We start from the raw sequence: 24,856 nt of genomic DNA on the forward strand, positions 1-24,856 counted from the left end.
CATAACTGGATAATTAGGACATAAACCACGCAAGTAATTTATAAGAAAAACGATAAAACTTCTGATCTATAAAAGGGGGGCGAGAAAGAAAAAGTTTGGGAACCACTGGCTTAATGGTTCACATGTACAAGAACGCATTTGTGTGCGTCACATAAGACAGACGTTATTAAATGTGATTTGTGTGTGTACAGTCCATGAGTTATTATGTGTGTTTGATTTGGGTGTGATCAATATAAAAGTTTAACAGATGAAATAAGACATGGCACTATTACTGTTATTTTTCATTGTGTGTGTAGGCAGGATGCATATGTCAAACACTCCCTTCACATCATTATGTAACATCTGGTTCTCTCCAGCTGTTACATTCAGCTCTGTGAAAATATCGACCAAAATATTTGGCTTTTCAAATGACGTCATGAGCTTTAGTGTATCTGGACAGCAGAGGCTGAGGGATTCAAGGGAAAACCCCAAAACTCCCAAAAGTTATTTGTTTTTGAGAATATCTTGACAAACACAGACGACACGACATCATGTCCGAACACTTCTAGTGGCTCTAGTAGAGTTTGATGTTGGAAAGCATTTCAGCGATTTGAAACATTAACAGAAAAAGTGTGAACTTGGGTTCAATCTCTCCAAATTAAATTAAAGGAAGAAACACAGAAGCCATTTCTTCGTTATATTTCAAAAACAGATTCAAAGTCCAGTCTACTGTATGTTCAACAGCTTTTCCATGTACATTTTGTTTAGTTTTCACTGCTTTAGAGGCTGAGTCATTCATCTCCAAATGGATGTAAACAAGTGTTGCTCATTAGAGTCATTTATTCACTCTGTTAGATCACCATTACAACCATATCAAACAACCACAATATTTATACAATGTGTATTTTAATCTACAGGTGAAAGGTGTCATTCAGATTATATAAACCAAAGCACAAACAATGAATTTAACTGCCTCATAAATTATCTGTAACTCTGTTTTGATGTTTTGTATGAAATAGTGTCCCATTCTCAAATGTTGCAGGGTTCATTTTGAAACCAAATCCACTCAAAGGTTAGTGTGACCTGAGTTTCAACTTCAGATTGATTCATTATTCAGCCAAAACAACACAGCAGCACAGTTAATGGATATTTTGGAGCCATCTGCTCCATCCAGCTCCAACAGGTGGATCTCCTGTTTCCTTGTAAATGCTCAGTTGGTTTCTCCAGATGAGACGTGATTTGGTTTTGGTGCAGCTCTCCAAACATAGAGGCTGTCTGATATCATAGTCCCTTGTTTGACTTTGTTCCACATCTTTCTTGAGCATCTTTCCATGTAAGAAGTCATGGAGGATGTAGTGGAATATTTTGAAGTTGTGGGCATTTCCTGTGCAAATTCTGAAAAGTAGGAATGCTGCTGATGCTGCTTTTCTTCTCATTTCCTGGTTTAATCATTTTGGCTCAAGTGTTTAGTCACACTCCACACGATTGGATTACTGGAGAATATTTTACGAGAAGACATACTGTTCAACTTGATTGATTAGTGACTAAGAAACACATTGTCATAGTACCAAAGGCTAACACAGAGTTATATTTTATTGTCTTAGCGTCTTTAAGCCAAATTTGTATGTAAGCCGAAACAATTATGTACAATCCACATCAAGCTCTATTTTCAAGACAAGAACCAAGTAACAACATGATGTGTTTCTGTCCTCAAAGTGCATCAAGTGTTGAAAATAATCATTCCATGGCACAGAATTTATTTTATTCTCTCTGCACCACATCAAAAGTTGCAAAGAGATGTGAACCCTAATAAAGGACAATCTCAAAGGTGCACACGTCTACTCACACGTGTCCCTTGTCTTCCTCCCTAAGTGTGGGCGTCACCCTGATCACTTTTAGACACTTCTGATCAAACACAAAGCTGCTTTTTCCCTGTTACGCAACCTTAGCTGAAATCTCTTCCCTGTGATTAATATTCAGCTTTATCAGTGCTGGACTGCGTTACCGTCATTTATTCTGTAGAGCCACTGTGGTTCAACACCTAACATGACAAATGGGAGCAGGAGAGAAGCTGGCTCTGATTGTGTATTTTAAAGAGGCCCCTGCTAATACACTTCAGAGAAAAGGGACCATGTGTGAGGAAGAGGCTGAATACCAATAAGTGTAGCGGATAAAACTATTAAAGAATAAGTTTTGATGCTGCCAGGGAGAAAAGAACAAGAGGTTCTGAGGGCACTGTGATGGGAATTCATTGAAATACTGCTATATTTGCAAAAGCAGGTGCAGTTCTGTCACAGCTAGATCTACAATGTGTACAGCAAAGTAGAAAAGTTGCAAATACAAATTATGTGGCTTAATTTTACAAAAAAAACTTTTATTTGCCTTTTATGTTGACGATTGCTTTTATTTTGAAACAGGTATTAAGATGCAGAGAACATTTTAAAAGTATGGTTTTAGCAGTGATAACTAGCCCTAATCGCAATGGACTATTTCTATGTTGCTTTAATTAGTTGTAGCTTTGACCTGTTCAGGTTTTCCCATGATTCCATGCTGTTTGTCCTCATTTTGATCAAAAGGAGGATCAAGCCTCTGACCAAATGCTGAAATGGTGGAAACGTTTCAGTCAATCACCGAGATGAAAACCTGTGGACTGTTTGGTTGGAATGGAGGAGGCCTGAGTCATCTGCACACACAAACACACATATACAAACACAGTCAAACATATACACAAGTACACACATGCATACACAATCACAGCTGCACATGTAAAAGTTGGCCAATTCCCTTTGTTGTTCTCTTTTCGATCTCTGACACACTCGTGCAGAAATCAGAACATTAGTGCCAACTGACTCAACATGAGTGGAATTACATTGATATCTAACACATACACACACGCACACTGGATTTCCAGGAAAGGGAGATCAGTGTTTTTGACACGCCTCCAGCGGTTTTCACATCATAAACAGGTTTGATGAGCTGTCCAACCAAATCAGGAGCTGGGAATGCGGCCGCTGGGATCGTTTCAGTTTGTACATTTACATCTATTTAACCCTCCAGACTCAAAACTTTGCTCCTGTGCTATTTAATTTTGAATTTCTTTAATATTGCTACTTTTTTTTCCATGTAAGGCTATAATACCTGGTTGAAAAATGAATAAAATATGAATGAATAAAATCTTAACCCTGGACCCTTGTGCCCACACACACACACACACACACACAAACTCCCTTCAGGGATTCAACTGTGGGTGGGTTTCCTTTGCTTCTTCTCTCCATCAGTAACTCCTGGAAGCAGCAGAAGCTTTTCCCTGTAACGTCTCAAAGCAGGGAGGAAATATTACAGAGCTGTCTGAGTTAACAACACAACAATATTTACCAGTCAGCCTGGAAACAGAGGAACAGGCTGACCTGCTGTTACTGGCAGGGCTGTTTTTTTCTCAGTGAAAAGTCTGATATTGTCATTTAGAGACCACAATTGGCCACAGGTGTTTAAAAGAGCCGAATCCCCCAAAAATGACTTAAACAATAATCTCTTTAAGTGGTAAAAACAGTGGGTCAGCAACATTGGAGTCTGCAGCATTACACATTATAATAAGACAGACTGAAGGATATGAAAGAGAAAAGGATTATGATGCATCTCGATGTGTCATGATGTCTCGGGTCTATTGAAAGCAGATGATTGGTGAGTGTGGCATCTGCAGCACACATGGTCTCACACAGACACACACACCAGCACACAGACCAGTTTCACACATATACTAAAAGTGAAAAAGCAGTAATGTCCTATATAAATGCTAAATACACACAGGTAACACATATGTATGGTATGGTATTGAAATCACTGTATGAGCTCTCTTAAAGAAGATTATCCGGCTTTAATTTTAGGCAAGGCAATTTTATTCATACAGCACATTTCAGCAGCAAGGCAATTCAAAGTGCTTTACAATAAAATAAAATAAAAGCATCAGAAAAGAACAGTTAGATACAAGAAAAACTGAAAAATTCAAACTGAATTCAAACTAAAAAGGACACTTAAGTACAGTTGAGAAAAAAACAAAACAAAAATGAAAAAAGTAGTTGTTTAAGTCACACATGCTGCTTTAGTAACTGTCCTCTGGAATTTATGCATTTTTTAAAATACGTTTTCTACATTTACAAGATTCTATTTATATCAATATACCCAAAGTAAAAGTAAAGTGTGCAATTTGCAGTTGGATAATAACTTCAGATTCTCATGTTTTCAGGTCACTTCATTTGCATAAAAAGAAGAATTTAATGAAAAGTTGAAGCTCAGGAGATTTTCTGTCACTAGCGAGTCCAAACTTTGTTCCCTCACTCTCTCTCACACACACATCCACCTCCATCACATGTACCTCCCCATCCCATCCTCCACAGACGTCACACACACACACCCTCCAATCGCGCTTTGTGAAATCCTGCCAGCTTTTATAAACCCAGGACAACTGCAGGAAGAAGCTCATCTGCTGACATCTGCTGCCTGCATCTCTCCACACAACCGGCAACGCAGCAATAAGAAACACACTCTCAAACTTTCTTCTTTCTATAGAATCGTTCTTTTCTGTGTTTCATTCAACTTTTAAGCACCGTTTTTGTTTACCGTTAAGTTTCTTTAAATTAACTTATCCAAAGATCAAAGATGCGTCTCCGGTTCGTCCTGTTCGTCATGGCCGTGTGTGTGATCACCGAGGCGCGAAGAACCAAACGCTTCGCCATCGGTTGTCCGGACAGGTGCGATAAGTCTCAGTGCGCCCCGATCCCCGCAGACTGTTTGGCCGGTGACGTGCTGGACGGGTGCGACTGCTGCCCGGTGTGTTTGTCCGGCGAGGGCGAGCCGTGCGGCGGCAACGGGGACCGCAGCGAGTGCGCAGAGGGGATGGAGTGCATCGTGGCCGATGGAGTGGAGACGTCCGCCAGCGTCAGGAAGAGGGGAAGGGCCGGCGTGTGTGTGTGCACCAGCTCCGAGCCCGTGTGCGGCAGCGACGGCGTCTCCTACCGCAACGTCTGCGAGCTGAAGCGCGTCAGTAACCGGGCGATCAAACTGAGACAGCCGCCGGTGATCTTCATCCAGAGGGGAGCCTGCGGGAAAGGTGAGAGACGTGCGTGTGCGTGTGCGTGTGCGTGTGTGTGTGTGTGTGAGAACTTGAACGACCTCAGCAGTAGACACAGATTCAGCTACATTTCTCCATCTTTCCATCAGCTCCTCTTCATACACTCCTTCATTCTTACATGCATATCTTTTTTTTCTTCTCATAATGTGTTATTAATACAGTAATGTAGACTGGAAGAAGTGTTTGGTGGTTTTAAAGTAAGATATTTACCCCCAAACACTGTGCGATGTAAGTTACCTGGAAAATCCTGAAACTTTGTGGGGGTTAGGCCCCACCTGCGTAACCATGACAACATGCTCTACGGACACAGATGAGGGCTGTACTTCACATCTTTCTCTCTCTCTCTCTCTCTCTCTCTCTCTCTCACACACACACACACACACACACACACACACACACACACACACACACTGCACCAATTTCTAAGGGGCTGTTTTACATCTATAAATCACACATCACATGAACACACACACACACACACACACACACACACACACACACACACACAGACACACAACAATTCATGTTATCTTAACATGGTCATTATGTCGTGAAGTTAGGCCGGGAAATCCTGAGTGCCTGCAATGTCCAACATAAACAAACAGTATTCCTGTGTGTGTGTGTGTGTGTGTGTGTGTGTGTGTGTGTGTGTGTGTGTGTGTGTAGTTTGCACTAGTATTCTGTCAGGTCCAACAAGGTCAACTACTCTTCATCTTAATTTTCTCCTCGTCCTCCTTGTTTCCTCTTCTTCTCCTTCTCCTCTTCTTCCTGCTTATACTTTCTATTTCTTCACTCTTTGTCCCACTCTTCATTTTCTTCTTTCAATTCTTTCTCTCTACTCATTCTTCATCTTCACCTCTCTCCTCTCCTCTCCTCTCCTCTCCTCTCCTCTCCTCTCCTCTCCTCTCCTCTCCTCTCCTCTTTGACCTCTTCCAAATGAACAGATGAGCTGCTGAGGGCTTGTCTCTCAGGATGTGAATAATTTGAGCTGAGGGCAAAATCTGGAGGAACTCAGTGACACACACACACACACACTCACACATACACACTTTTGTGATGATTCACCATTTGGACCTGATTGGTGGATTGTGTAACACATATCTGGGTCACACTAACCGTTATTTAACCCAGATTTGGGCAGATCAAAACATTTTCTCTGTTCAGTTTTCTTTTCGAGCTCAGACTTGCCTCTGGCTGTGATTGACAGGCCTGGATACAGCGTCCACAAAACACAGTTGCACCATGACTCAACTCTTTGAGGAACTGGAGGAATTTGTATCCCCGTTCAGGCCTGCCAGGCAGAAAGTGATATTTAAGAATCTCATTTGACTTCTGATGTGAGTTTTTGTCCACATATATGATAAGAAATTGGTAATTAGAAACACAAATTCCAACATATATACACACATATCAATCTGCGGATTAGTTCATTAAAACCTGCATTAGCTTCAATTAGAAGGCACTTAAAGAGCACATACCTCTGCCAAGGTCGATTATGACATCATCTCTCAATGACAAACCAACAACCATGGAACTGTTGTATCAATTTTGGCAGCCAATTATAGCATAATGGTCAAAAAATTCAGATTATACTTGACCCAACACGTTTTTAGGACAATGTGGGTCAAATTCTGAGACAATTGACCCAGGAGATATAAAAAAAACTGTTTTGGAAAAGATTCAAAATGACAAATCTGATGAGGTATGAGTGGGTGTGGATGGGTGTGGATAGATCCAAGGAATCCAAGGGAAAAGTATATACAGTTTTGGCGAAATTCAAGTTTTCACATTAGTTTAGGAAGGAAGGGAATGAAAGAAGGAACCAAAGGAGAGGAAGGGAAGGTCATGTAAGTTGCCATGTGTTGTTATTGTTTAGTATGGAAAGCTAAATGCAAAATAAGTGATGATTCCAGCTGTTATATAAATGCTTAGGAGTCCAAAAGTAGAATATTTCCAAAGTAGAAAGTTTCCCACAGAAACCACCAGTGACTTGTTGCTGTTTCTGGAGGCTGGTCAGGTTTTTTCAGGTGTTCTGGATCCTGCAGGTCGACCTTCTGACTGCTTCCATTCAGCTCCAACACTTCAGCTGCGCATCAAAGTTGCTGCAGCTGGCACACACCAATCCTCCACACACACTCAAACACACAAACACACAAACACACACACACTTTCCAGACACTGACACAAACATCCTCTCTGCTGTGAGCCAGACTTCACTGGGACAGAAGAAGCTTCAATTCTGTTTCCTAAACTGTATTGTTTACTTCACAATGTAAACTTGTAACCATTTATCACAGGTTGTAAACTTTTAAATCACCAATCACTGAACGTAAAACATTTCACAATCGCATTAGTGAGCTAAAACGTTGTAAAAATGAAGCGCTTATATTTAAACAACTCGTAAACTACATGATCCTGGTCAGTGCAGTAAAGCCTGAGATTGTGTAGTGAGAGTTGATGTGGTTGTGCGGTGTCCAAAGACACTAAATTAAGGATTGGTACGTGTAAGATAGAAGGAGTAGATTCAGTTAAACTTGGGGTTGTTGCTCCATTAGCGACATTCTTGTAGATGAGATGCTGTCATGTCTATCAGTAAAAGTCAATCGTGTTGTTTGCCATCTGTCCGCCTAAATGTCCTCACTGTCACATTAAACTGGCCTATAAGAACATCTGTTGCCACAAACATTTGGTATCCCCTTTATCCTAAAGAGACTTGCTGGTACTGGTTTGAATGATCAAATCCATAGACAGCTGAAGTAGGTCAGTGAGTCACACAGATGCAGTTTGATCTCCTGAGGATACACTCTGAATACACTGTCACATTTAAGAACAACCGTATACCTATACAACCAACCTGATCATGGACCAACCAACCAACAAACAAACAAATCCGGGACCATTGTCAGTTTTCACACCGATGTCCAACCTTTCCATAGTCCACCACTCATCCGCACCCTCCACCTCTTCCTGGGGATCCCAACATGTCCCCAGTTGTGAACGTTCTCATCCAGGCCTCATTTCACCATGTGGCACAGAAGGCTCCTCAGGAACTACCATCTATCCTAATTTCTTCCTGGCTACATCAACAACAACGTCCTCTTGATCACATTGTTCTCTGACAGATTTGTAACAGCAGCCATGAAAGTAAACAGCCTTGTTTCACACCACACTCCTCTGGAAACAATTTCAACAAGAGACCCTTCGTGAACTATTCCCAGGCCAGATGGGATATAGACTCCCTCCAGCATATTCCAGGTCTCTCTTGCGGTCTCCTCCTAGTTAGACGTTCCTAGCACGTCTAGGTGTGCCCCAAAACCCTGCATAGGAAACTCAATTTGGCTGAAAAGTAGATTGGTCGATAGTTGATCTCACTCCTCATCTGGAGGCAATGATGCAACATTTTAGAGTGCCGTGGCCTCAGCTTTGGAAGTGCTGACCCCCATCCCAGACGCACATGGTTCATATTTATGTTTTGCTTTGGCAATAGTAGCTATGAATGAACAACACTATCCTTGGTGGTACATTTAAGGACACTCTGAAGTTCTTTGCTGTTGATCTGGCAGGTCAAACACATTGAATTTGAACTTGATATGCTGTTTGAAAATCATAGCCAGAAGATAAACACCATTTCAAGGCTTTGTTTATAATTTAAACCAACATCTGCATGCAGAAAGCAAGAAAATACAACAAAACCAATTTATTTATTTATTTCTGACACCTAAATTAGACCTTATTCAATGTAAACATCATATCCAGAGTAGGAGGGATGTAGGTCAACAGGTGGCTGCATCGTGACTTTACTCTGATTTTAGGAAAACAGGAAGTTAAACAATGTCTGAATCCATGGCAATGTGTCTCATCTCGTGGGCTGTGTTTACGTCACTTTGTTTCTAGAAAACATGTTGTGAGCAGTGGTGCACTGGCAGGCACAGATGTGAGGGGGTGTTTCCTCACTGGTCTCAGCAGGTCGAAGCGAAACATCGCAAATGAGAAATGAGAAATGAGAGAAGAAAGACCTGCAGCACGGACAGATGTTTGAACTGCAGCGCCAACGAACTGAAACAAAATAGGTTATATAAGGTGACAGTTGGTGACATATGGACTGTTAGATCTGAAATCATTCTAAACCCCCTCAGCTATCTCTACATATCTGTCTTTAAACTCTGAGTCACTTCCTCTGTGTCTTCAGCGAGCACCAGCAGACGCTCTGCAGCTGCTCACTAATGTACAGTTAATATACTGAGGCCACATCTGGATTTGGTTTTACACAGCAGCTACAGTTTTGGGTCGTCACGCCTCAAAGGAAATTCAAGTTTGCACGACCGATACAGAAGATACGGCGTCACGCCAAACAAGCGGCAAGTTTGCAACCTTCAGACATTTACGGTTTAATCTAAACTGGCACAGATGATTAAGGGAGTGATGTCATCTGAATTTAAGCTATAAAATAGGATTTACAGTTCTCATACTTGGCTCAGACATCATCATGAACTCTACTTACATTATCGCTTAATCCAGAGATTGTTTTCACTCTGGGACAAAACTAAAAGCTCAATTTCAATCTCTCCTCAGGTCAGGAGAACCCGGACAGTCTCCGTTACAAGTACAACTTCATTGCAGATGTGGTGGAGAAGATAGGACCTGCTGTGGTTCACATTGAACTGTACCGCACGTAAGAACTTAGTAGCACTAAACACTAAGTTCCACACGACTTTGGGGTTCGTATTGTTGTTTGCTGTGTTTAATCATGAGAGTTTTCCGTCTTGTTTTCTGCTCAGGATGATGTTCTCTAAGCGGGAGGTCGCAGTCGCCAGCGGCTCTGGGTTTATCGTCTCAGAGGATGGACTCATTGTCACCAACGCCCATGTGGTGACCAATAAGCACAGAGTTAAGGTTGGTATGACGTAATGATCTGGGGGTTAAGCCAGAGTCTGATCCTTAGGGCAGTGGCAGGCAGTGTGACCGTGGCAGAGGGTGAAGTATCTGTCTCGATTCTCTAGGTGGAGCTAAAGAGCGGAGCCACGTTTGACGCCAAGATCAAGGACGTGGACGAGAAGGCCGACATCGCTCTGATCAAGATCACCACACCGGTGAGCTGCAATTGAAACGGATGATTGATGAGTGTGATCTCTTGCGAATGTTCCTCCTTTTCTCTTCTCTTCTTTGTTTGATTTCTTATTTGAGAAGGTGCTCTCGGTGCTCTCCGGTTTTAACTTGAGGCATGAGCCACCTCAGCAAAAATAATACGATGAGTCATGAAAATGGATACAGTGTGTGCAGAGGAGGTCCTTTCATGCGAGGTCATTTGGGTTTGCTTGCTCTCACACGGACTTGTTTTGGTGCAGGACGATGGGATGCCTGTGTTTGAAACTTTAACCCGATTGTCACAGTTAAATTTGGGTTTCCTGGAGGGCCAAAGTCAAGGTTAAGGTCTGTTTATGCCATTTCTGCATAAACATCCGTTCTCCCATCTTGAAATGCCATCAGCCAAAAACAGACTCAGCTGATATAAATCTCCTGGCACGGAAACGGTCTGAAAAGAATGAATTATGTTGTCAACATTCATCTTTGAAATCGTTAATGTTTCTGCAGTTCAGAGTGAAGAATCTGACATTAGAGCAACATTTCACCATAAAACTCAGAAGCTCTGTTACATGACATTAAATCATAGCGCCCCCTGTAGTCCCATGTTTGATTGAACTGACTTCACATAACCTTGGTCTGATACCAAAAGTCAAAGTACTGTTGGTTTCTGCTGATTTCAGTGAGTTTCTGTGTTTATTTTTGCTTGTGGATCAGCTGTTCTGTGTCACAGAGAGACAGAAAAAAACACACACACACACTCACACACACACACACACACACACATGCTGAGGCTGCAGGATGTAAGTTAATAGTTGAGGGTCCAGACCGAGGCAATCCTGGGTTTGCGCTGCATGTTTTAGGTGGGAGAGGTCCACATTCTAGTTTGGAGTTTCATGGTCTGCAATGTTTGTAGAAAGCCACAATTGCTGCAGTACTTCAGCGTCTTCACCGTCTCACAGATACGATCGCTTTCTCTAGAGCGTTAAGCAAAGACATGATGTACAAAGTGTGTGTTGGCGACAATCTTAGGGACAATTAGGCAATCTTACTCTTGGGGACTGTTCAGGGAAATTGATACTGTGGTGACCGGCAAACATGGAAGGAATGCAGACAAGAGGAAGTCAGAAACATGACTCATCCATGGGTGAATCCAAAGCCAGTCTTGGCTGAGCTGAATTAGTGGAAAATTTATGTCTGTCTTACATCTGACTCTAGCTAAGAACATTTTGTCTACTTATTTGTTTTGTTTTTTACTGATTTATCTATTTGTTTTATTTTGTCACATGCACTGTGACATCTTGGAGATTACTGATCATCATTTTCACTATTTTAGCTGGAGTCAGTGCTATTAGACTCTATTAGAAATGCTGTATAATCTGAAATTGTGGTGATTGTCAGTGTCAGTAATGTCAGTCACTCAGTCATGTTCTACCCTATTATGTTTCAGTGATCTTATTGTTAATCATTACCTATATATATTATTGAAAGTATGTGTTCCAGAGGATGTAACATCAAATGTGGTAGTACTGTGGTGCAGTTGTCTCACTGCAAGAAGGTCTGGGGTTCAAATCCAGTGCCTGCCCTGGTCCTTCCTTCCTGTGTGGACTTTGAATGTTGTGTGTGTATGTTTTCTCCATTACAAACATATGTTAGGGCCTAACATATGTATGTAGTGGAGAAAACATACTCCTGCCATTGCCCTTGACCAAGGCACTAGTCTTTAGATCTGGGGTTGGTCCCAGCAGGAAGTCCCCTGCAGGTTCCTGCTTCTTCTCTCAGCTCAAAGAGGCCGCATCCTGCATTTAGGTACTCTCCCTTATTTTTATAGTTTAATAGTAGATATTCATGGTAGAGTGTGTGTGTTCAACATCACACACAAGGGCCTCCCTCTTGATGGGCTCGTAATGTGTTAATTAAACGTTCATGTTGTATGTTAAGGTAAGCTATCCACATTTTGGAAGGAGGAGAGGAGAGGAAAAGAGGGCTACACCGCAATCACAGGGTCAGGCTTTGTATTGGAACATTTTGTTTTATATGAACATGCAGTCAGAGGTTGAAAGGTGAAGGGAAGAATTTTGGACACATTGTTTTGAATCAAATTTCCTCTATTCATCAAATCCCACAAAACTGCTCAGTGGTTTTCTGCTATATTATGGCTGACAGGCAGATGGACAGGAGCCGATATATAGCTGCTCCCTCTATGAAATGAAAGACAGAGGCAGAGCAGTTGAGGCTGACAGATAATTGACAAGGAGAGACAGACAGAGAGAGAAAGAGAGCAAGAGAGAGAGAGAGAGAAAGAGAGAGAGAGAGAGAGAGAGAGAGAGAGAGAGGGAGTAGGGGGGGAATCCTGTCTCTGTGCCGTCATACTCTTTGTGTTTGGTTGCTTTGTTGCCGTGTTGGCGTCCCTGAAATTATACCACAGACTGTATGCTTAGTAATCTGGACAAAGTGCTGTAATGGTTAACAACCACAGTGCGCTAAACACGCTCATTTTCCTGCAGGGAGGCTTGGTAGACTGTGTTTGCTGGTCACACTCCAGGATGGAGCAACACAGCAGCTTTATATTCAGCCTGTGGAGTAAAGCTCTGATTAGAAGCTACTGAATGCTCCCATTCATAACCACAGGACACATTGGTTGCTTTGGTGTTTATGGATATGAGTGTGTGAGGCTCGTCTTCATTATCAGGGACAATCAGTTCAATTTCTAAACTTGCCTACGGCTTCAGACAGGCTGGTAGAGAAGCTAATGAGGGTGGTAGAGTGCATACCTACGCCTATTTATTAAGATCATCAACAGAGCGAGAGAGAGAGAGAGAGAGAGAGAGAGAGAGAGAGAGAGAGAGAGAGAGGTAAACACCTGAAGTCTTCTCGAATCTCTGACCTCTTCAACAAACTCACAGACAGAGTGGGGGTGCATTTTTAAGGAAAAAAAACTTTATTTCGTGTTGTTGTGGATCGCATCTTCATCTCTTCATTAGTTTGTCTGGAAATGTCTTCGTCACTCAGCTGCCCTGATGTGAAACACATCTGTCACATCTGCCTGCATGTGGTTTTCTCTTCTCTGTCACTCTCACTCATGTCCTTTATTTCACCTGTCTTTCTTTCTTTCTTTCTTTCTTTCTTTCTTTCTTTCTCTAGTTCAGTAAAATAAAGTTTTGTGCTCATGAATGTAAAATAAAAGTACTGATAGGGATAGAAAACCTTGTAAATGCAGAAATGATGCATTAAAAAAGAGAAACAGAAGAAACGAACGGATATACTTTCCTTCTTTCTCTCTCTTTCTGAAAATGTAAGTGGGTCAGAGTCCTTAGGCTTGTTACTTAACAGAGGAAATGTGTAACATGTGTCTGTCATTAGTGGGGAAACAAGGCATGCACACACACACACACGTCGACAGCAGTCACGCTCTTTGGAGTGTGGCGTGGAAAGCTGGGTCCTGACATCACCCTGCTTCATGTCTCAGCTTCTCCACTCCGCTTCAGGCTGAAGTAGGTCAGTAGGTTGGAGTTTGTTGAACAAGCTAAAATCTGTCTCCTGTCTGTCTTTCTGTACTGTACACTTCATAATAATAATATTTTGTGACTTGCCTCTCTTGACTTGGTCCCCTTGATCTTTGTTAGATTGTACAATGTCATGTTTTTCAGTCTAGACTGTATGTTAATAAAAGAGTGGAGGAAAATAAGTGAGTGGGACAAAGTGAATGAAACCTTTAATTTCATGAGGCTTTTATTGTGAAGGTCTACACCGTTGTAATACATAGACTGAGTGAACCCAATGTTGTGTTATGGAAAAAAGAGAGGATAGTCTGTCTGTCCACACACTAACACACACACACACACACACACACGTTGGTTACCTACACGAAAAAATAACATATTAGACATTAGACACAAATTGAAGGAGTTGAGAATAATTTGGAGTCCAGCAGCGACCCTGAGTGACATGTGGCCCGGTCCTGCTGGAAACAAGCTGCGGCCTACGTACGTTTAGGGTTTACAGTTCAGTGATGTGGTTTATAAATGAAGAGAAAGAGAGCTGACTGAGGAAATCCACAGCAAACTCAGCAAAACAGTGATGGAGGTGGAATAACATGCTGTTTACTCTGTGTGTGTGTGTGTGTGTGTGTGTGTGTGTGTGTGTGTGTGTGTAGTTGTGTGTGCGTGAGTGCGTGTGTGTGTGTTAAACATGCAGCCACTTCTTTCACCTTAATCTATTAAATCTATCATCATAATGGCTTTGATTATTTATTATCATTAACAATTCATTTCTTTCATATTATCTCTCTCTCTCTCTCTCTCTCTCTCTCTCTCTCTCTCAGATGAAGCTTCCCGTGCTGCTGCTCGGCCGCTCAGCCAACCTGCGTCCCGGCGAGTTCGTAGTTGCCATCGGCAGCCCGTTCTCCCTGCAGAACACCGTCACCACCGGCATCGTCAGCACGACCCAGAGGGGAGGCAAAGAACTGGGCCTCCGGAACTCAGACATGGACTACATCCAGACTGACGCCATCATCAACGTGAGTGTGTCGCAAAGACGGAACAATTTGTGTGGATTTTGATGATGAGAACCACAAGATTGAGGCTTATTCTTCCAGTATACTTCGTTTCCATGCCAGACCCTCATCTGGTCCATGAGCCTATCTGTCTCTGTTCTGTCTTGTCCTCTTGTCCTCGTGACCATCAAACATGCAGCTTGGTTTTATTCTGTCTCTCCAGTGTTCTTCCTGTGTGTCTCTTATGATGTAATGCCATTTGTTTCATGTGATGTCATTTGTCTTCCAAGTCTCTTAAAGACACTTTGTTGACTTATCGTCTTCCAAGCTGATCAGGCCTTTACTCATCAAAAACACATTCATGCTGCAGAATCAAGCGAGCATAATTGTCTTACGCTTCAACTATGAAAATACTGATTTGCAGAGGAAAAGCTAAAATTGGAAACATTGAATCAAGGAGTATAGGAGCTCATAACTACTTAGAGGTAGTAAAACATTTGAGAGAGCGAATGGATTGTGGCAAAACTATGATTTGGGAGTTGGGAAAGATTGCCAGGGACCATAAAAATACTGAGGCAATAACTTTCAGATGTGAGTGAATGACTAAAGAAATGGAAAACGTCTGAGAAAGAAAATAGAACTACTGAGAAATAATAAAATAAAATACGTAATCTAAGAATGGAGGACGACATGATGAAAACACTATTGCTACGAAATAAATGTCTGGTTTAGTTCTTGTATCTGACAGCTGTTTGTTTGTTTGTTTCCTTGCAGTACGGCAACTCAGGAGGACCATTAGTCAATCTGGTGAGTGAAGGAAAACTTGATAAACCTCATTAACCGGCTTTATTTCAAAATACAATCCTTTTCCGTTTTATTTGTTTTGCACAAACGTCTTATTCTACTCTTTTCTCAAATTCGCCCTAAACCATCTGGATGAGACACACGCACACAAACACACTATAAATATAATCTGTTAATCTTCCGTCTTTCATGTTCTGAAACTGAATGTTCGGAGGAAAAACGAAAATCTCTCCAAGAATCCTTTTATGGGTTTTTCTTATGGAGGCCCGCTCGCTCGCTTGTTGCTTAATCTCTCATTATCTGTGCAAACAATAGAGTTTCTCATGACCAGATCCATATGTGGCCAACCAGAGGTACACGCATGTAATCTCATATAAATAATTACCAGGTCCCGTAAAGTCCTGAGGATAAATAAAGAGCTTGGGTCACTTTTTGGCAGGCGGTCGCAGGTTCCATCTGACTCTGATTATAACTGTGTTTCAGCCTGCCGTGTTATTACAGAGGGTACATGTGGCGTTTGAAACTCTTTAACAAGTTTCATGTGGAAATGCTTTATTGCGGGGCGTTCCAGGGATGTAGGGAACCGCAGAATCATGAGGTCTAAGAGGGACGTGACTTTTTTAATTGCTTGTACGTGTGGTTGTATCTTGCAGGACGGTGAGGTCATCGGTATCAACACGCTGAAGGTTACGGCAGGGATCTCCTTCGCCATCCCCTCAGATAAGATCAGACAGTTCCTGGCAGAGTCACATGACAGACAGGCCAAAGGTTCGATACAATTAATGAGATAAATACAAATCATTATTTTCTGATCGACGTTAATTAACCCGAAGATGCTTTCTCTCATTTCTCAGGTAAAACGTCTCACGTAAAGAAATACATTGGTGTCAAAATGACAAGTCTCACACCGATGTAAGTTCCGATTTCCCATTACATCACACTTCAGCAGTTTAATATACACGTATCGAACTGTTAATGATTCTCCGTTTCCGTCCCCTCAGGCTGGCGAAGGAGCTGAAGGAGAGGCAGTCGGATTTCCCAGATGTCACCTCTGGAGCGTACGTCATCGAGGTCCTCAGCCGCACTCCAGCTGACAAGTAAGTGAATCTCCCAAAGATCTATCCTTCCCAAAAGAGGGGAGTGGGTAGAGGAGCAGGAGGGGATTTTTCAAGCCGTATCTTCAAAAAGTACACACTCACTCCCACTAAGTAAATAGAGTTTTTTGTGAGCCACATAAACTAAATGTCCAAAGTGACCACAAGCTCCCACCTGAGCAAACAGCAGGTGAGGTGTGGAGGGTCAGGAATGAGGATTTCATCATGAGGAAGTTTCTAAGTAAGGGAGATGGAAAGTCACCTCTGGCTTTAAAGCAGCTGTTTTGTTGTTGGAAGCTGAATCAAAGCTGGACATGAAAGCAGAACGTTGCCCAATCAAACACTGCTGTGACCTTTCACCCTCCACGCTTCCTCTTTTTCGACAGAGCTGGCCTCCAGGACAGTGACGTCATCATCAGCATCAACGGCGAGCGAATCGCCTCAGCCAGCGATGTTACCGCCGCCATAAAGCGGGACAATACGCTGCGAACGGTGGTGAGGCGAGGGAACGAGGACGTCATGATCACCCTCGTCCCAGAGGAGATTGACCCTTGACCTCTCAGCTCATGGGGGCGGGGACGACGACCGGAAAACCCAGTCAACAAATCCCAAGCTGGAGCTCAGTGTTTTTCAACCAATCATGAACGCTTTGAAAAACCAAGCAACCAATAGGGGTGCGTGAGTGCCTGGGGTCACGCCCACTGCGTTTAAGAACTTGTACTACTACACTTCCATGCTTTTAGGCTCACACGCAGACCTTCAAAAGGTCAAAGTTCAACACCCTGGGAACTGAAGCTTCCACAGTCATCATTCTTCACCGTTTAGTTGAGGTTTTCCTCGACTTTGCCGTTTCTCTTCACCTTGACTGTTTTGTATTCCACTAACATCCTTCACTACCCAGCTGTTCCTGCAGGTTATCATGCTATCTTTGTTGTGTTCATGGAATTGTATTTGTTGTTTTATTTTGTGTTTGACCTTCAAAAAGGGAATAAAGTTATTTTTAAAAGTGTGGTCTTCTTTAACAGCCTTGATCCAACTACTCTTTTGTTTAGATTCCACAATGGGGATACCTCAGGGAACAGTTCTGGTACCACTCCAGTTCTCCTGTTTCCAGAAGGTTTCACACAGTAGATGAGAGCAGATTCGATCCTGTAAGGCAGGGGTGTCAAACTCGTTTTAGTTCGAGGCCAGATTCAGCCCAATTTAAACTCAAGTGGGCCGGATTACTAAAAATCATAGCATAATAACCAATAAATGGACGACTCCCTTTGTTTTAGTGCAAAGAGGTACAAGTTCATATTGCAAATGTTTACTTTTATTGAACTATCTTTTTACAAAACATATTATGAACAACCTGAAATTTTATCAATAAATAAGGAAAGTAAAAGGCAAAATGTTTATGTTGTACATAAAATGACGTGGCGGGCCGGATATGGTCCGCGAGCCTCGAGTTTGACACCAGTGCTGTAAGGCCTCACTGCTGATTCATGTCTCAAACCAAACCTCAACATCCTCCATAATCAGCGTCCTTACATAATCCCTGACCCAATTCACTTTTGATGACTCAGCGTCACAGCTGGTTGTCGGTTAGCTGTTTGGCTCTAATCGACATTTCTGTTTCTCTTCATATTTCGGGAAATAGAAATTCCAGCCCTAACATGTGGTTCTCCACATAACAAGCCTCTCTGTGACCTTAATGGTCCATTTATGACTCAGTGTTACTGGAAGGTCTGGCCTTCAATCTCACACTGGTTGGTTTCACTCCTTTTCTAATATATTGCCAGAGAAGATACCCATTAATTTAAGTGTGCTTTGTCAGCATGTATTTTCTGAGTCATTTTGAGTTGAGTCTGATTGCCAAACAAGCATAGCAATCTGACAAAACATGCTGCTAAAGGTCGCTGTACTTCCCCAACATGCACCGCTTCTTCCTTTGCTTTATAAATAGTTGAAACAAAGGTTTTGTATTAATTATTCAAGTTTCCCTTTCTGCACCTTTCCCATTCTCATTCACACTTAGTAGGCAGGTGCATTTGCATAATAAGTTTCAACCATAGTAAATAAGACAATTTCCCTGTTTAGAACTTTCCTAGAATCATGAAAAATGTATTAATCAATCAGCTCCTTTAACTATTTATAAATGTAAAAGGTTAAAGCAGGTTTCAGATTACTGAAACCATTTTGCAGTTGTTTGATTGCCATAATACAAGAAATGCAGGTCTAGATCAAGATGAATAGATGTGTACAGTAATTGTATAATGGGTTGAGTTCATCCACAAAAAAGATTGCATCAATTTAGTAGATTATAAATAGATTTTATTTACTGTTATTTAAAAAAAACATTACAGAACATCACAGGCAAAAAGAAGCTCAGAAGTTACAAACATGATCTTTATGTCAATACAGTGTCTGCATTAAAAACACTTTTCCTAACAGTTCGACCTTCTAGTGATGCATCACTTCGAAATTTCGGTCATTTCTTTAAAATGTCAGAGCCATTTTGTTCTTATTAACCAGTTAAACATCACAGCTACATTAACATTCAGTAAGCAAGAAAATTAAATTAGGCAGGATTCAGACTATGATGGATTGACACGTCCATAACCTGTGTGTGTGTGTGTGTGTGTGTGTGTGTGTGTGTGTGTGTGTGTGTGTGTGTGTGTGTGTGTGTGTGTGTGTGTGTGTGTGTGTGTGTGATTGACAGTGATGATTGATTACAGTGATCTGCTGGGGCTGGTTTCTCTTCATGCATGATCCAGTTTTGTTTTAGGAACCTTGTCTCAAACTCGCCGTGGTTACAGACATATTTCGTCGTCGGCCATTAAATTCTGGATTCTTTGTGGAATCCAAATTGGAGCAGAACATAGTGCAGCCACATGACACTGTTTTGTTAGGAGGAACATCTGATTTCTGCGGAAGATCTGGGATTCGTTCCAAGACGGTTTCGATTTTTTTTAAACCCCAAACTGTTCCACAATTTTTGATGATTTCAGACGTGCAGAACGCCAAATAGTGATGGATTCACGTGCGCCGTTTCAAATCAGACTCAGTTATTACAAGACTGTTACCGTGGCGATGCTGCAAGAAAGGATGTTTGTAAGAGATTTGCATTAAGAAATCCAAAAATAAATACAAAGTGGAGTTGCGTCGGGTTAACTCCTCCTTATTTTAGTTTCTCTGGTTATGTTGTATGAAGTAGAGTGTTTACTGTTTAACAGCTGTTTAATCCTTATCACCTCAGCCAATCAGAAACCAGTATTCTCCCTGGTCAAGGTATTAGTGATGACTTGTGAACCAGTGGAGGTTTCACAGGTTGTGTTAGTTCTTTAGTGGGTCTTGATGATGGGCATCAGTGCGGTGGCGCCGTGGGATGCGAGTGGATCTCCTCCGGGGTCGCCATGGTTCCCGTGCTGACCGTGGTTCCCTGTTTGCAGCCCGACATCGGCAGAGCGTCCAGCAGGATCTTCTCCAGCTTCTGCTCCAGAGCGTCAACGCGATGGTCTATGTGCTGCTTCAGCCTCCTCTCCATCTGTTCCAGACGGTGCTCCATGGCTGGGTTTAACTCCCTATGGCAGGAGGAGGAGGAGGAGTATGAGGAGGATAACCGGAGATTTAGCAAAGACTGTCGGGGAAGAGTTTTATTCCACCACTGATGACATCTCTGTTAGGACCTTCACTTAAAAGTCCGATTCTGACCTTAGAGAGTCGTTAACCGCCTTCGGTTCCTCTCGAGCCAATCCCGCTACTCTAGCAGCTTCGGCATTTGGCCTCTCCCGCAAGCCAGAGGAAACCCTGGCTGCAGCTGCTTCTTACATTTTGTCTCCACCAAAGTCGCTGTCTGTCTGTGTGCTCAGCGACGTCTCCATTACTGAGAACTAAAAGGGAAAACCTCCCCATTTTACAACAGCAGCTGCTGGTTGGAAAACCTTGGATTTATACTTTCATTTTAATAGCTGATGTGCTACTTCAGTGTCCAGAGCTACTTTACTGTTATTTAATATTTCATAACACGGCAATACAGTACTTCAGAAGCAACAGCTAATATGTCAACCTGAAGGATCAAATGCAACTTTCACTATGACGCCCAACACAAAAGCCCCAAAACACCTAAGTACTTGCAATTTTGCTCAATAGTGTAAACAAAGACTGAGAAGTTTCTAGAAGATTCTTAATGTCTTGATGTTACAAAAGACAAACAAACAGAATCAACAAAGTGAGGTCATTTAATGAGCCCTTCTGTTCTATTTCCCCATCTGTTCACCTAAATATAGGGAACATCAAGTATCACTCAAATGTCCAATCCTCAAATTAACCCAATAAATGCCGACACAGCTGGTCGGCTCTACAGATGCATAGTTGGACAGAGACAAAGACGTACCGCTGTGCTGCAGTCCCGTCCGGGTCTGGACTCGCACTAGACTGTTTGCTCTCAATCCTCTGCTGCCGCTTCGCTCTGACAAAGAGCTTCTTCATCACACACACTCTGGACTCAGCTCAATCATTTCATGTTACACGTTTCAAGCTTAGCGAAGCTCTGTGTACAACGCCACAATGGACAAACTGGACAGACATCTGGAGCGTGGAGACAATATCCTTGCCGACTGCTCGCCACATTTGCTGCCTTAAGTTAGTTCAGCAGCCACCATACACCACCTATTTACTATTTTAACCCCTTTGACTTTTACCTCTTTCCAAAGAAGAAACCATCAGAGCTCAGAAACAGCAACCTTTTTGCAGTATAAGAGCATTAAGTGAAGGAGATTGTATTGAACACACATCTCCATTGGTTGGTGCTATATATGTAAGGCTCAGAACTTATCAATCGACATACATTCATACAGTTTGTAGCCATTGTTATTTAGTTTGCAGCCGGACAGCTTCTGTATCAGTGAACATTCTGCTGAGAGGCGGTGGGAGCTGTGAGGACATCAGGTGATTTCTGCAGTGAAAATAAAACGTCTTTGTCCGCGAACCATGAACAACAACGATTCTCTCAGGAAATAAATGAGTCTTTGTTTCATCCTCATACTCTGCTACTGCAGGAATGTCGCTATGTGGAGAAAAAAACACTGGCCGCAAACACAGACTGACGCACAACCATCAAAGGGCCTTTAGTGTTACTGTCTGCTTCATTCATTGTCTTTACAATTTTAGGATTCTGATTGTGTGACTGTTAATCATGTCAACCATCAACCAAGGAATTTTTTTAAATCTGTTTAAGTAAACAATAAATATTTGAGATAAATGTGTCCTAAAACCACAAAACTGTTGAAAGTGTCACAAAACCCAAGTAGTACTATCTTCCTGACACAAGGTGGAGCCATTTCGACTGACAACATGGAGGCGCGTCACAGTGAGGCCATCAGCTGGGGAACAGGAGGAGAACTCAAATACTCACCATGCGCCGTTGCTCTCGTTCCTCTCCCTCTCTGCCACCGCGGCGACGTCGAGTCTCAGCTGCGTCACCTGGCCACACACGCTCTGAAGTACGGGCAGGAACTCGGGGGCGGAGCTCAAAGACATGCCGTGATCCCGTTGGTTCAGGAAGTGCGACATCATCTCTGTGAGCTGGGCGCCGCTCAATGGGCCTCTGTTCTCACTGGACACTGAACACAAACACAGATCCATATTTTATTTTGAAGGTCACAGTTTCATGACTTTGCTCTGTATTCCACTTGTGGCGCTCTGTGGGACCTGCAGACTGTTACCTGGGTTCTGTGCGTTGGAACCGGGCGGTTGTGTGCCCGAGGGGGCGGAGATGGAGATGGAACCGTTGCAGAGCGCTTCATTCTGGGCTGGTGGAGCTTGATTTGCAGGGTCAGCAGAACCGGCTGGAGGCTACAGTGAAATAAAGAACAAACATAGCAAAACATAGCAACATTAGCTCATAAGTAGTATAACTACCACATGCTTGCTGACATATAAATGCTGAAACAAAGTGGTGTTACCCAGGCAGAGAGGGTCCGGTGCGGGGCTGCAGCCAGGGAAACGTTGGCTCCTCCTACCAGAGCAGACAAAGCTCCACCGCCCATCAGGAGAGGCAGGAAGCCCCCCAGCGAGGCGGACTGGTTCTGGAGAGAAGCCAGAGGTTAGAGGACGCAAGGTGAAGTTGATGGGACTGAAACATGGCCCCATAAATTCCTATTGATGATCGATTATAGACGTGAATGACTTCCTGTCTCTCACCTGCTGCTGGAACTGGACCATGTCCATGAGGTTCTGGGCTCCCGGAGAGAGGCTGGCTCCCATATCCTCCATCAGACTCTGCACCTGCTGCATGTCGATACTGGGGCCGCTGGGCGAGCAGGGTTGCAGCGGTTGGAGACCCACGATGAGACAACGCACAAGAACATCGTTTCTACCAGCCAGGGACAGCAGCTGGGGACACCAAGCAGAGACAAAGACAAAGACAAGACAGCTGATTTAACCAAAACAGCTTTAGTTTAACTCACATATTAAATGCTAATGAACTTGTGGGGAGCTTATTTCTACACAATAGCATGACAAGTGAAGCAAGCTAAGACTGAATGTTCACCTTCAATTCACAGGATGTGGACGGGTTGTCAAGGATCAGCTGCTTCCTGTAGAAAGGTCCCCTGGGAGTGAGAGACAACACACTGCTTTAATGTCCAAGAACAACTTCCTTAGAAATATAGTTTTACAGGTGGCTGATAACTGTGAGGATACCTGTCTTTCTCCGTCTGGACTCTGCCGTCTCTCTCTCCCCGTCCTGTTCCGTAGTACTCTCCTGTCTGTCCGTACACCTCTGCGGTTCGAGCCTCGCTGACGACCAGCAAGCGGTTGATGCCTGCGTTGGCGTCCGGGCTGCAACGGAGCGTCAGGACACATGGAGAACCTTCTTCTGTCTGCTCCAGCAACACCGGACCACAACTGACAGGGACAGAGATTAAGAGTTAAAATGGCAGATCTCCCAAGACACGTGCAGGACAGAGGATTGATCCCCTCCTCATACCGATCGATCAGATCTTCCTCCCTGCGACTGAGCTCCTCGTTGTCACGGCTCTCATCGCTGATGCGAACAGGAAGCAGGATGTCAGACAGACGTCCCTGATCCTGACAGGTCCAAGCAGCTCCCACGCTCACAGTGACGTCCCCCATGATGGCTACGGGGGACACAGACAGTGAACCCTGCTGGTAGAGAAGCGTTTAGAGGAACACAGAGGGAGGAAGAGACTAGAATAAGTGACGCCATTTAGGAGACAGGTTAGACCACAAACGATGACGTGTGAGGAGACGCGACAAGAGACAAGGGTGGACAGAAAAGATGGGTTGGACAAATTAAATGACCAGAAAGTCACCTGACTAAGAACAAACTGTGAATGTGTAGTTTCCTCTTTGACACTTTCCATTTTATGTAGTACAGCAAGTGTAGAGAGATATGTTTTATATCGTTGCAAGTAAATGAACCCTCTGTTCAACAGCGTTATGATAATTGCTACATGAAAAGTACATTTAATACTATTTTTAATTCTGCTAACTAGCTACCGGTTAGCCGCATTTACCTCAGTACAGCTTCAGCATGGTGCGTTCACGTCCTTTTTTTCTTCTTCAGATTTCTGATGTTTTCTTCTCGCATGTCTTCAGAGGTTGACCGAACATAACATATAAATATAAATTAACTTTACTTCCGCGTTGAGAAAATCATAAACTGATTAACTTAACTGACTAACTCAATGTAATAACAATTCAAACACATTTAGCAGCTAGCCGTCAGCTGGGATGTTGTGCCTTGACGTCATTTAACAGCGACTCACGCGATGCCGGCTTCTGCACGCTGATTGGATAGTTCACTGCGAATACGAATTTAAGTGAATAAAACAAAACAATCCATCGATTTTTGTTCAAAGTCACTTAACAATACCTGAAAACTACAAACAGTGTATGTTAATTTACAATTTCAAATATTAAGAAAACCTTCTATCCAAGTATCTACTTTCATCCAGGCTCCACTGTTGCCACTTCTACAGTATGACCAGTAGATGACAGTATTGACCTTTAAAAAGAGGAAATGGCGTGTTCTGTGATGATCAGTGATCAGTTTAGGTTTATGTGTATAGAAGAAAAGATGGAAATAATATAGTTATTTTTGCTGGAATTGTATCATTCTGTGGATGGATTAAATTCCTCAAATACATTCTTTGTTGAATTCAGACTTTGGTTTGGTCTGAAACATTTAAGTTTTCTGTACTTCCTCCATTTTATCACATATCACACACACCTGTCTCAAGATGACCTACAGAGAACCCCACCTGG

General features: G+C 42.8%; 2 protein-coding genes across 3 annotated transcripts; one reads left to right on the top strand and one right to left on the bottom strand.

Annotated features, from left to right (window-relative positions):
* Window positions 1–2,467: 2,467 nt before the first annotated feature.
* cunh10orf88 (chromosome unknown C10orf88 homolog) lies at window positions 2,468–24,338 on the bottom strand. 2 transcript variants are annotated; one of them, XM_076149668.1, is made up of 9 exons: window positions 24,106–24,338; window positions 23,556–23,734; window positions 23,270–23,473; window positions 23,118–23,178; window positions 22,769–22,960; window positions 22,531–22,653; window positions 22,291–22,420; window positions 21,981–22,188; window positions 2,468–2,662 (listed from the first exon to the last, which is right to left on the bottom strand). In XM_076149668.1, coding segments are annotated over exons 2-9 (1,065 nt in total). In that variant the 5' UTR covers window positions 23,702–23,734; window positions 24,106–24,338; the 3' UTR covers window positions 2,468–2,661. The 2 variants fall into 2 exon arrangements, with proteins under 2 accessions (XP_076005783.1, XP_076005782.1); XM_076149667.1 differs by lacking the exon at window positions 2,468–2,662 and adding an exon at window positions 18,796–20,148.
* On the top strand, window positions 4,424–17,551 carry LOC143000369 (serine protease HTRA1B-like). Its single transcript, XM_076149666.1, has 10 exons — window positions 4,424–5,086; window positions 9,680–9,779; window positions 9,886–10,000; window positions 10,108–10,197; window positions 14,514–14,708; window positions 15,459–15,491; window positions 16,142–16,256; window positions 16,343–16,400; window positions 16,490–16,585; window positions 16,969–17,551. Exons 1-10 carry the CDS (start codon window positions 4,636–4,638, stop codon window positions 17,135–17,137), a joined length of 1,422 nt encoding a protein of 473 aa, XP_076005781.1. The 5' UTR covers window positions 4,424–4,635; the 3' UTR covers window positions 17,138–17,551.
* Window positions 24,339–24,856: the final 518 nt, after the last annotated feature.

The sequence above is a fragment of the Genypterus blacodes genome, unplaced genomic scaffold (assembly GCF_046128005.1).
Source record: "Genypterus blacodes isolate CSIRO-AG114 ecotype Tasmania unplaced genomic scaffold, CSIRO-AGI_Gbla_v1 ptg000046l_1, whole genome shotgun sequence".
Taxonomy (NCBI): Eukaryota; Metazoa; Chordata; class Actinopteri; order Ophidiiformes; family Ophidiidae; genus Genypterus; species Genypterus blacodes.